At 25.7% G+C, this 12,957-nt stretch overlaps 1 protein-coding gene across 1 annotated transcript; it reads right to left on the bottom strand.

The window, feature by feature from the left end:
* Positions 1 to 78: 78 nt before the first annotated feature.
* LOC145939236 (uncharacterized) lies at positions 79 to 2,492 on the bottom strand. The gene is made up of 3 exons (XM_083043466.1): positions 2,212 to 2,492; positions 1,381 to 1,649; positions 79 to 887 (listed from the first exon to the last, which is right to left on the bottom strand). The coding sequence occupies exons 1-3, from the start codon at positions 2,420 to 2,422 to the stop codon at positions 690 to 692; spliced, it is 678 nt and encodes a 225-aa protein (XP_082899592.1). The 5' UTR covers positions 2,423 to 2,492; the 3' UTR covers positions 79 to 689.
* Positions 2,493 to 12,957: the final 10,465 nt, after the last annotated feature.

The following is a 12,957-nucleotide window of genomic DNA, read 5'->3' on the forward strand; positions in this document are numbered from 1 at the left end:
GAAATTCGAAATGGCGACTCGAGATGAAGTCGCGGACTGTATATCGAATACAGACTTGAGTTTATTAGAATACAGAATTCGGGACAAATCGAAGGTCGTGATCTCGCAGAGAAAAAAAAGACTTTAAATAAAAGTGACTTTAACGTAAAGCGTTTTTTTCAAGCGCTCGGGAATAGCTCGGATATTCGCCAGTGATCTTAGTTTTATTGACGACTGATGATCTCATTAGTATTAAAATTTTTGTTGTAGATTTAAGGCTTAAGTTAGAGACTTGACACACATATATCCTGAACGCGTACTTTATTAACGAGTCCATTAGCGAATGGATGAGTATTTAAAATGTGGAATTGTAGTTTTTAATAAAAAAAACGTAGATTTATAACTCTCACTAGTTGTAGATAGAAATTTTATCACGCTATACACATAGCATAGCGTGAAAATCTTACTGGTCATCCGAAGATTTCAGCTGATTTTTGCGTTAATAATATAGCGACCAATAAACATTTATACGAGCTAACCGATTTATTATCTATTTTGTGGAATACCTGATTTTGAAGTAAGAAAAACTAATTAAGTAATTGACAAATATAAAATAATAAATTTGATATTGCATTTGTAAAGTTTTATTTATATGTGCTCTTTTTTTTTTTAAGGAAGCGTTAATTTACGAGGGTTGTTAATTCTTAATCTTAAGACACTCGACTTGCCAGACAAGGTATGTGCATCGTTTCTTTAAGACACTTGTCGACATTTTGGCAGCATTTCGATGCTGTTTCTAAGAAAACTTTCCAAGCCTCTTCTTTCGAAGCTCTCGGTGACCTTTCGTAGATATCATTATATAGTTCGTCCAGTTCTTCGTCATTGAGATCGAGATCGTCGTTAAAGGCCTGCCAAACATTATGCAACTTGACTTTTTATTGCTTTTATATTTCTCCAGTTGATTAATTATTTACATTTTTTATTAGCATTAATTATTTATGTTAGTTATTATAACATTGTTAATGAATTATCCAATTATAGAATGTTTTCAGCCAGTCGCTTATCTTATTTTATTGTGAGTCGGAAGCGCTGCGCGTTTGAGAGAAATTTGCATTGAAGGCAGTTGTAGTATATGTTAATCACACATAGTAAAGGCTGTTGTATTATAAAACACTTTTATTGTCTGTCGTTATTATTTCGTTTATGCGTTATCGATTTTATTTTATTGCCGTTATATCGTGTCTTCAGGGATTATGCAGCGGGGGTGAGTTACGTCGTGAAGCGTTTTTACAGGCCGTGGAATTTTCTCAGCAGCATGATGGATCGTAATATTGATCTTGATGGATTGACTAAATTCCGTTCCCCAAAGAACGGAATGGATTTTAGAAACGATTGGCTTACCGGGACGCGGAAGGGTGTAACAGCCCTCCTGTCGAGCGGATAAGGTGACGGGGAATAATATCCTGACCGATCGAATGTAGGACTTAACAGGCTTGGACCGGGACCGTAATATCCTGTCCCGGACACGAGGTGTGCCCTGGCTTTGGCAGCGCCGTTTATAGCTTCCGCCACAATTGGCAGGGCGATATCGCCGGCGACTAGTGCGGATGACAGCTGCCTTTTCTGAGGCACGCCGTGAGTCGTCGAGTCATTCACCTCGGGGTGATGATCTGAAAGAAAACGCGATTGTCAATCGTGCGTATTTCGAATGGATCAACGTTCCAAGATTCGTCGAAGGAAAAATCTCGCCGACGAGATTCCATCGCGATACCTGCTATTATTTGATACCATAATCTATCTTCGATATTTATTTTCTTAAGGGATTTAATTTATTATGAGAAATATTTATACATGATACATATATCCTACACTAAGAGAATTTTCTCTTAGAATTTACCCTGAAAATCATGGTAATCGTGGGACAATATGATATGGAAAGAATTTTATGAGAATTTCTCTGTTTGATTAATTTTACTAAACTGCATAGTAAAATTAATGAAACATTTTATATTTTATTGTGATAGATATTATTATTTTTATTGATAAATATATATATTAATCAGAGAAACTCTCATAAAATTCTTTCCATAATTTTCAAGGTAAATTCTAAAAGAAAATTCTCTCTGTGTATATATAAAAATATTTCTATAATTTCTATATAATAAATATTTCTCTTTTTGTATACTTTATTAACAAAATTCATATTTAAATATCGATGATATGATCACTCACCAGGTTGCTCCTGCCTCTTCGATTCGTATTTCTCGTCGTACTTCTGTAGATCGAATTTCTCCAAGCCCCTCCTGGCTCTAGCACCGAGCCTACATTTCTTCATGTGCACATCCATCACGATCGTCTTGCACTGCGTGCTAGCCCACGAAACCCCACACGTAATTATGAGAATCAGCGCGATCCGATGCACTTCGATGCGATGCAGATGCATCTTTAAATTCCAGTTTGATTCAAGCGGCTTCGATCATTCGGTGCTGATCGCGTTATATAAAATCCGAATATTAAGACTAGTCGCGCTTTTAAGAATGTCCTTATCCGAAAGTACGTGTTCAAGATACGTTTGTATAATCATGACGATGTACCTTTATTTATGCTGCTATGCACGTACGTTATTGCATGTGCATATATAATATTTATATGGTGCGTTAATTATTACCGAGTGGCCGAGGACGATGAGAATCGCTTATACGCAAAGTATTTTGATAAAAAGCACAGATAGCAAAACGAAAAGTGCGTTTTGAAATACATATAACACATTTATAAAAATGTTTTTCTTGGCAATATATATATATAGATATTATACATTTAATTGGAAGATAGATTTCGCGAAAAATGTCTGTGTAAAGAATTCAGTAAAATTCGTAGAAGACATTATTAGTAGATTGTCTGTTAATTACAATGGACTTAATGTGGTTCTCCGTACTATATAGTATTATTAGATAGTGCAGCAATTTTGTACCAGTAATAAACGGCCTTACCTCATTGCTGCGTGGGTGTCAATTGATACAAGGATGGAATGCTCTGCACGACGTTGAAATAATAATATATTCTTGCGAGCATTGCGGAAAATTATCTGCGAGATTTGCGCTTAATGATACACGTGTGTTGCAAAGGCGCGCAATCACTTTTCAACTATTCTAAATAATCCATGATCAAAGGCGACAAGAACGCTTGTTCTCATATTAATTTTGTTATCTTTATTTTTATTTGCTTATCTAGATTTTTATTTTATAATTTTGTTATCTGTATTTTTATTTCTGTAATCTGCAAGTTAAAGTAATAATTGTCGATTGCGGAGTTTTAAATTAATAAATTATAAATTAGTGAGAGTTGTAAATTAATAAATTAATAAGTAAATTATACACAGTAAATTAATAAGATTATTTCGTATCACACAAAATTATTTTATATTTTTATAAATATTTTATATAGATTAAATGACATATCTAGATTTATGTTATAATTATCACAAATAATGTTATCTAAATTAAAATGACATGTGATTCATAACACGATTAAAATATTTTGATGTGGAAGACACTTGTGCGTGATTAAAATTTATAGCGATGCATGAGAAAAAATGAACAAGATATAATTATTTACAGTTTTTAATCAAATTTATAATCTAATTTCAAGTATTATTGTTAATATCACGCGTACAAAATATATATATACAAGCACACATTACAACACCGACATTATGGCAGTCGAAAAATGGATGTAATGGATGTGAATAAGAATAATATGTTTCCAGTTTCTAAAAGTGGATATAATCATGTTAGAAGGATACAAAAAATGCTGGCATAGCCTCTTTTACAAAACAGGCTTCTCTTTGTTGTTATGTATTATTTCTTTTTATTATTACTAAAACAACACAAGCGCGCGCTACGCGCGCGCCATTCTTCGGTTTTATGTTAAAAAAAATATTTTTTTAAAAATAATATAAAATTTGTTTAAACTTGATTAATAGTTTTTCATAGAAATCAGCTGATTAAAGCGTTAATTTATTAATTAAATTTTTAAATAATATGATAAAAAATTTAAATAGTAATATGTTGTAAATAATATGTTATAATATCTTATTCTCGATTAATATTTTTTGATAGAAATCAGCTGATAACTTTCAAAAATATTAATCAAGTTTAAAGTATTATAACATATTATTTAAAATATATTAAAAGACATCAGGACTCTTTCTTGCGCTTATTCAGTGGCAGAATCTGCGAGAAAAATCAGTTTTCATATATTTTTGTTATTTTGTTAATTTACAGATAATTATTAATGCAATTAACGTGCAATAATACGAGTCTTTTAATATCTTTGATAATTCATCTAAATTAATAGATTATATTTTGCGAAGAGATTTAACGAGCAATAATATATTATATGTCTTATTGCGCTCGAAAAATCGTCTGAGTTAATAGGGGAACATATTTTGCGAAGAGGTATAGTGTAGCAATATGTGTCTTTTCAGGTCCGAAAAATCGTCTGAGTTAATAGGAATACATATTATGCAAAGAGGTAGATCGAAGTAACGTCGGTAATAAAGGTTGATAATTTATCGATAATAACGTCGATAATTTATCGATAATAACGTCGATAATTTACTAACCTTCATTACCGACGTTACTTCGAACAACCTCTTTGCATAACATGTATTCCTATTAACTCGGACGATTTTTCGAACGTCTTAAGAGACACGTGGCACATACATAACCTGTTTTAAATTAAATTAAATTTATTAAATAATGCTAAATAATTTTTACAAATTGATGATACTCGTAAATTAAAAATTCATAATAATAAAAAATACAATATGTATTACTATGAACGTTGTTATTAACAATTATTAAAATATTTAGTCATGATGTGAAATATCGATGACAGCTTTTACGCGAAAATTGTAATAAAATGCCGAAATAAGGAGAAAAAAAGAAAAAGAAAGAAAATACTGCATTTTAAAAGAAAATTGATATAATAAAAGAAGAAAAATAAAATACTCAAAGTGTTATCAATTATTATTATAATATTATATTGCGAGAAAATGGCGATTTATCAGGATGCAAAAGTAATTATACCTTCATTAAAAATATATATACTTACAGGGAGATAAATATTAGTAAATTTTTCGATATATTTCATATATTCTTTTATATTTGTTTATTCTCAAATATACATAATAATAAATGTTTTTTTTTTTCAGCAAATCCAAGCACAAACATTGTTATTCATTCTGGCTCTATGTATCTTCATTACATGCAGTGGCAAGGAGATATTTGCAAAGTATAAAGTACAAATGTTTTCTGCTATTAGTCGTAATATTAATAAATATAAACAAGTGTGATATGGGGACAGGATTGTTATCAACATTGTTTTTTTATAAACGAAGGAATTGATGCAAGCAATGGAAGATTCTCTGCTGCAGGTATCACAAGCACTTTACAATTCTGTTAATCAACTGTTATATTTTAACAAATAATTTGAGAATTAAAATATAATTTCTATTACTTTTATATTATTGATAAGATCATGTGGATGCACTGTTTGATTGCATGTTTGGATTTATGATAGGTGTTGAAACGCAGAAGATATCATATATGGAAGACGCAATTTCTCCCAAGGATACACAAGTACATATGAATTATGGCAGTGCAGATGTCACGCAGACATTTTTTTGGCTTTTACAAAAATCTGTTTCCATACAAATTGTGCAAATCCCATTAACAAATTGGAGGATGAGTTGCTTTTGGATCTCTCAAATAAAGATATATTTCTGTCATGTGGATTTAAATGTGTGTAGGAGAAAACATTTATTGTTAAAAAGCCAAAACAACAAACAGAAAAGAATACAGGTATCTTTCTTTTCACTTTTCTTATAAAAAGAGTTATATATATTTTTTCCTCCCTTATATACAAATTTATATATAAAACTGTACCGAAACTTATGCGACAGGTGGGCGATGAATGCTAATAGTATCTTTGAGCTTGTTTCAACTTGAGTTGTTCAGTATTATTGGAACCCATAATGTTCATATTCAAAAATGATCTTTAGGAGATCCAGAAGATCCTTATGATGAAAGTTATTTAAGTATTCATTTTATGCGTAAGTATTCATTTTTCAAACAAGTATATCTCTGTTTGAAGTATTATGTAAAATTTTTCTACAAAGTATTATTTACGTAAAAAAAAGAATAGAAAGTAAAACAATTTATATAGCACAGTATCAATTATATAAAATAAAGATAAGTATTTTAAAAATGTATTTTTAATATTTATATGAAAACTTGGAAATTTATTTAGATATATAATATTTAGATATAAAATTAATTTTCATTTCTTTGGAAATATTTATTAAGTTTTTTTGTATTATATACAATTTTATTAAGATTATTATTATATACAATTTTCAAACTTTGGAAATTTATTAAGATATTTATATTTAGATATAATTAATTTTCATATATTCTATTAATTTACAGATAATGCTGTTGACGTGCAGTAATACGCGTCTTTTCATACTCTCAAAAGTTCGTCTGAATTATTCGGAAAATATATTTCGCGAAGAAGTAAGTAATGCACTTTACACAAGCAAAAACCTTTAGATATCTTCGAAAATACACATTAAAGTTATTAGAAGATTTTGCGAAAAAATGTGAATAGTGCAAACGCAGTAATGTATCTTTTAATATGCTTGAAAATTTATTTCTGAGTTAGAAGAATAAAAGTTTTACAAAGAGATCAGTGGAACTTTATAGTAATGCAAAATTTTATGTGATAAATTCGTAACTTAAAAATAAAATGTGCATATTTATATTTATCAGTATATAATTTTACTTTTATGCATTGACAAAAACATTTCTTTCTTTTAAATTTGGGATTTTTAATTGCAATTTATTTAAATAATACCATAAAGAAACAAATGTAACGCGTGTTTTGTAATATTCTAGTAATAAAAGTGCGAGATAGTCTGTAGAGACTGAAAGCATTTACTTTAAAAGGTCAAAAGAAAAAAACAATAACAATGATCAGTAGAAACAGTAAACCCCTGAAAGCATAACGTAAAGCACTCACTGAGCCATTTCTTCTGCTGAAAGCAGCCTGTACAGTTGTGTGTGGTTTTTTCATCAAGAAAATAAAGTGATTTATATTTGAATTGTTAGAACGTTAAAATGCCAAGCGAGGTGATAACTTTGCAGCTTGGCCAATGTGGCAATCAAAGTATTACATGTTATTTTGTCTCATATAATATAAATCCTTTTCATACGTTTTATAATTTTTTGATACAAATGCTACGATATTTCCAAACACTTGCAAATATGAAAATAACAAATATCTTTATCGTCTTTTTTTTTACATTATGCCTCAATTTTACAAACTTAAAATTTCTCTTTTATTATAATTTGTAATAAAACCTATATATTTTCTTTCTTAGAATAAAATTTATATATTTTTATACATTTTATTTATAGTTGGATTTGAGTTTTGGAAGAGATTATGCACAGAGCATGGAATCAGCCCAGAAGGAATCTTGGAAGATTATGCAATAGAGGGAACGGATAGAAAGGATGTCTTTTTTTATCAAGCAGATGATGAGCATTACGTACGACGAGCTGTGTTATTAGATTTAGAGCCCAGAGTTATTCATACTATTATGAATTTTCCATATTCAAAGGTAGTACGCATCTGGAATATGTATGTACATTTATGTTTATGCATATATATGAATATGTATGTACATTTATGTTTATGCATATATATGAATATGTATGTACATTTATGTTTATGCATATATATGAATATGTATGTACATTTATGTTTATGCATATATATGAATATGTATGTACATTTATGTTTATGCATATATATGAATATGTATGTACATTTATGTTTATGCATATATATGAATATGTATGTACATTTATGTTTATGCATATATATGAATATGTATGTACATTTATGATTATGCATATATATGAATATGTATGTACATTTATGATTATGCATATATATGAATATGTATGTACATTTATGTTTATGCATATATATGAATATGTATGTACATTTATGTTTATGCATATATATGAATATGTATGTACATTTATGTTTATGCATATATATGAATATGTATGTACATTTATGTTTATGCATATATATGAATATGTATGTACATTTATGTTTATGCATATATATGAATATGTATGTACATTTATGTTTATGCATATATATGAATATGTATGTACATTTATGTTTATGCATATATATGAATATGTATGTACATTTATGATTATGCATATATATGAATATGTATGTACATTTATGATTATGCATATATATGAATATGTATGTACATTTATGTTTATGCATATATATGAATATGTATGTACATTTATGTTTATGCATATATATGAATATGTATGTACATTTATGTTTATGCATATATATGAATATGTATGTACATTTATGATTATGCATATATATGAATATGTATGTACATTTATGATTATGCATATATATGAATATGTATGTACATTTATGATTATGCATATATATGAATATGTATGTACATTTATGTTTATGCATATATATGAATATGTATGTACATTTATGTTTATGCATATATATGAATATGTATGTACATTTATGTTTATGCATATATATGAATATGTATGTACATTTATGTTTATGCATATATATGAATATGTATGTACATTTATGTTTATGCATATATATGAATATGTATGTACATTTATGTTTATGCATATATATGAATATGTATGTACATTTATGTTTATGCATATATATGAATATGTATGTACATTTATGTTTATGCATATATATGAATATGTATGTACATTTATGTTTATGCATATATATGAATATGTATGTACATTTATGTTTATGCATATATATGAATATGTATGTACATTTATGTTTATGCATATATATGAATATGTATGTACATTTATGTATGAATTATGCATATATATGAATATGTATGTACATTTATGTTTATGCATGTATATGAATATGTATGTACATTTATGTTTATGCATGTATATGAATATGTATGTACATTTATGTTTATGCATGTATATGAATATGTATGTACATTTATGTTTATGCATGTATATGAATATGTATGTACATTTATGTTTATGCATGTATATGAATATGTATGTACATTTATGTTTATGCATGTATATGAATATGTATGTACATTTATGTTTATGCATGTATATGAATATGTATGTACATTTATGTTTATGCATGTATATGAATATGTATGTACATTTATGTTTATGCATGTATATGAATATGTATGTACATTTATGTTTATGCATGTATATGAATATGTATGTACATTTATGTTTATGCATGTATATGAATATGTATGTACATTTATGTTTATGCATGTATATGAATATGTATGTACATTTATGTTTATGCATGTATATGAATATGTATGTACATTTATGTTTATGCATGTATATGAATATGTATGTACATTTATGTTTATGCATGTATATGAATATGTATGTACATTTATGTTTATGCATGTATATGAATATGTATGTACATTTATGTTTATGCATATATATGAATATGTATGTACATTTATGTTTATGCATATATATGAATATGTATGTACATTTATGTTTATGCATATATATGAATATGTATGTACATTTATGTTTATGCATATATATGAATATGTATGTACATTTATGTTTATGCATATATATGAATATGTATGTACATTTATGTTTATGCATATATATGAATATGTATGTACATTTATGTTTATGCATATATATGAATATGTATGTACATTTATGTTTATGCATATATATGAATATGTATGTACATTTATGTTTATGCATATATATGAATATGTATGTACATTTATGTTTATGCATATATATGAATATGTATGTACATTTATGTTTATGCATATATATGAATATGTATGTACATTTATGTTTATGCATATATATGAATATGTATGTACATTTATGTTTATGCATATATATGAATATGTATGTACATTTATGTTTATGCATATATATGAATATGTATGTACATTTATGTTTATGCATATATATGAATATGTATGTACATTTATGTTTATGCATATATATGAATATGTATGTACATTTATGTTTATGCATATATATGAATATGTATGTACATTTATGTTTATGCATATATATGAATATGTATGTACATTTATGTTTATGCATATATATGAATATGTATGTACATTTATGTTTATGCATATATATGAATATGTATGTACATTTATGATTATGCATATATATGAATATGTATGTACATTTATGTTTATGCATATATATGAATATGTATGTACATTTATGATTATGCATATATATGAATATGTATGTACATTTATGTTTATGCATATATATGAATATGTATGTACATTTATGATTATGCATATATATGAATATGTATGTACATTTATGATTATGCATATATATGAATATGTATGTACATTTATGTTTATGCATATATATGAATATGTATGTACATTTATGTTTATGCATATATATGAATATGTATGTACATTTATGTTTATGCATATATATGAATATGTATGTACATTTATGTTTATGCATATATATGAATATGTATGTACATTTATGTTTATGCATATATATGAATATGTATGTACATTTATGTTTATGCATATATATGAATATGTATGTACATTTATGTTTATGCATATATATGAATATGTATGTACATTTATGTTTATGCATATATATGAATATGTATGTACATTTATGTTTATGCATATATATGAATATGTATGTACATTTATGTTTATGCATATATATGAATATGTATGTACATTTATGTTTATGCATATATATGAATATGTATGTACATTTATGTTTATGCATATATATGAATATGTATGTACATTTATGTTTATGCATATATATGAATATGTATGTACATTTATGTTTATGCATATATATGAATATGTATGTACATTTATGTTTATGCATATATATGAATATGTATGTACATTTATGTTTATGCATATATATGAATATGTATGTACATTTATGTTTATGCATATATATGAATATGTATGTACATTTATGTTTATGCATATATATGAATATGTATGTACATTTATGTTTATGCATATATATGAATATGTATGTACATTTATGTTTATGCATATATATGAATATGTATGTACATTTATGTTTATGCATATATATGAATATGTATGTACATTTATGTTTATGCATATATATGAATATGTATGTACATTTATGTTTATGCATATATATGAATATGTATGTACATTTATGTTTATGCATATATATGAATATGTATGTACATTTATGTTTATGCATATATATGAATATGTATGTACATTTATGTTTATGCATATATATGAATATGTATGTACATTTATGTTTATGCATATATATGAATATGTATGTACATTTATGTTTATGCATATATATGAATATGTATGTACATTTATGATTATGCATATATATGAATATGTATGTACATTTATGTTTATGCATATATATGAATATGTATGTACATTTATGTTTATGCATATATATGAATATGTATGTACATTTATGTTTATGCATATATATGAATATGTATGTACATTTATGTTTATGCATATATATGAATATGTATGTACATTTATGTTTATGCATATATATGAATATGTATGTACATTTATGTTTATGCATATATATGAATATGTATGTACATTTATGTTTATGCATATATATGAATATGTATGTACATTTATGATTATGCATATATATGAATATGTATGTACATTTATGTTTATGCATATATATGAATATGTATGTACATTTATGATTATGCATATATATGAATATGTATGTACATTTATGATTATGCATATATATGAATATGTATGTACATTTATGTTTATGCATATATATGAATATGTATGTACATTTATGTTTATGCATATATATGAATATGTATGTACATTTATGTTTATGCATATATATGAATATGTATGTACATTTATGTTTATGCATATATATGAATATGTATGTACATTTATGTTTATGCATATATATGAATATGTATGTACATTTATGTTTATGCATATATATGAATATGTATGTACATTTATGATTATGCATATATATGAATATGTATGTACATTTATGATTATGCATATATATGAATATGTATGTACATTTATGCATATATATGAATATGTATGTACATTTATGTTATGCATATATATGAATATGTATGTACATTTATGATTATGCATATATATGAATATGTATGTACATTTATGATTATGCATATATATGAATATGTATGTACATTTATGTTTATGCATATATATGAATATGTATGTACATTTATGTTTATGCATATATATGAATATGTATGTACATTTATGTTTATGCATATATATGAATATGTATGTACATTTATGTTTATGCATATATATGAATATGTATGTACATTTATGTTTATGCATATATATGAATATGTATGTACATTTATGTTTATGCATATATATGAATATGTATGTACATTTATGTTTATGCATATATATGAATATGTATGTACATTTATGTTTATGCATATATATGAATATGTATGTACATTTATGTTTATGCATATATATGAATATGTATGTACATTTATGTTTATGCATATATATGAATATGTATGTACATTTATGTTTATGCATATATATGAATATGTATGTACATTTATGTTTATGCATATATATGAATATGTATGTACATTTATGTTTATGCATATATATGAATATGTATGTACATTTATGTTTATGCATATATATGAATATGTATGTACATTTATGTTTATGCATATATATGAATATGTATGTACATTTATGTTTATGCATATATATGAATATGTATGTACATTTATGTTTAT

This window comes from Prenolepis imparis, unplaced genomic scaffold, assembly GCF_030444845.1.
Source record: "Prenolepis imparis isolate NDT839.2.m4 unplaced genomic scaffold, iyPreImpa1.0 SCAF_8, whole genome shotgun sequence".
NCBI lineage: Eukaryota > Metazoa > Arthropoda > Insecta > Hymenoptera > Formicidae > Prenolepis > Prenolepis imparis.

What these genes read in the sequence shown, in the direction of transcription:
- LOC145939236 (XM_083043466.1), bottom strand. Translation starts at nt 2,422, where the DNA reads ATGCATCTGCATCGCATCGAAGTGCATCGGATCGCGCTGATTCTCATA. An exon ending in GAAGAGGCAGGAGCAACCTG is followed by an intron (nt 1,650 to 2,211) that starts GTGAGTGATCAT and finishes GTTTTCTTTCAG; the next exon opens with ATCATCACCCCGAGGTGAAT. An exon ending in TTACACCCTTCCGCGTCCCG is followed by an intron (nt 888 to 1,380) that starts GTAAGCCAATCG and finishes AATGTTTGGCAG; the next exon opens with GCCTTTAACGACGATCTCGA.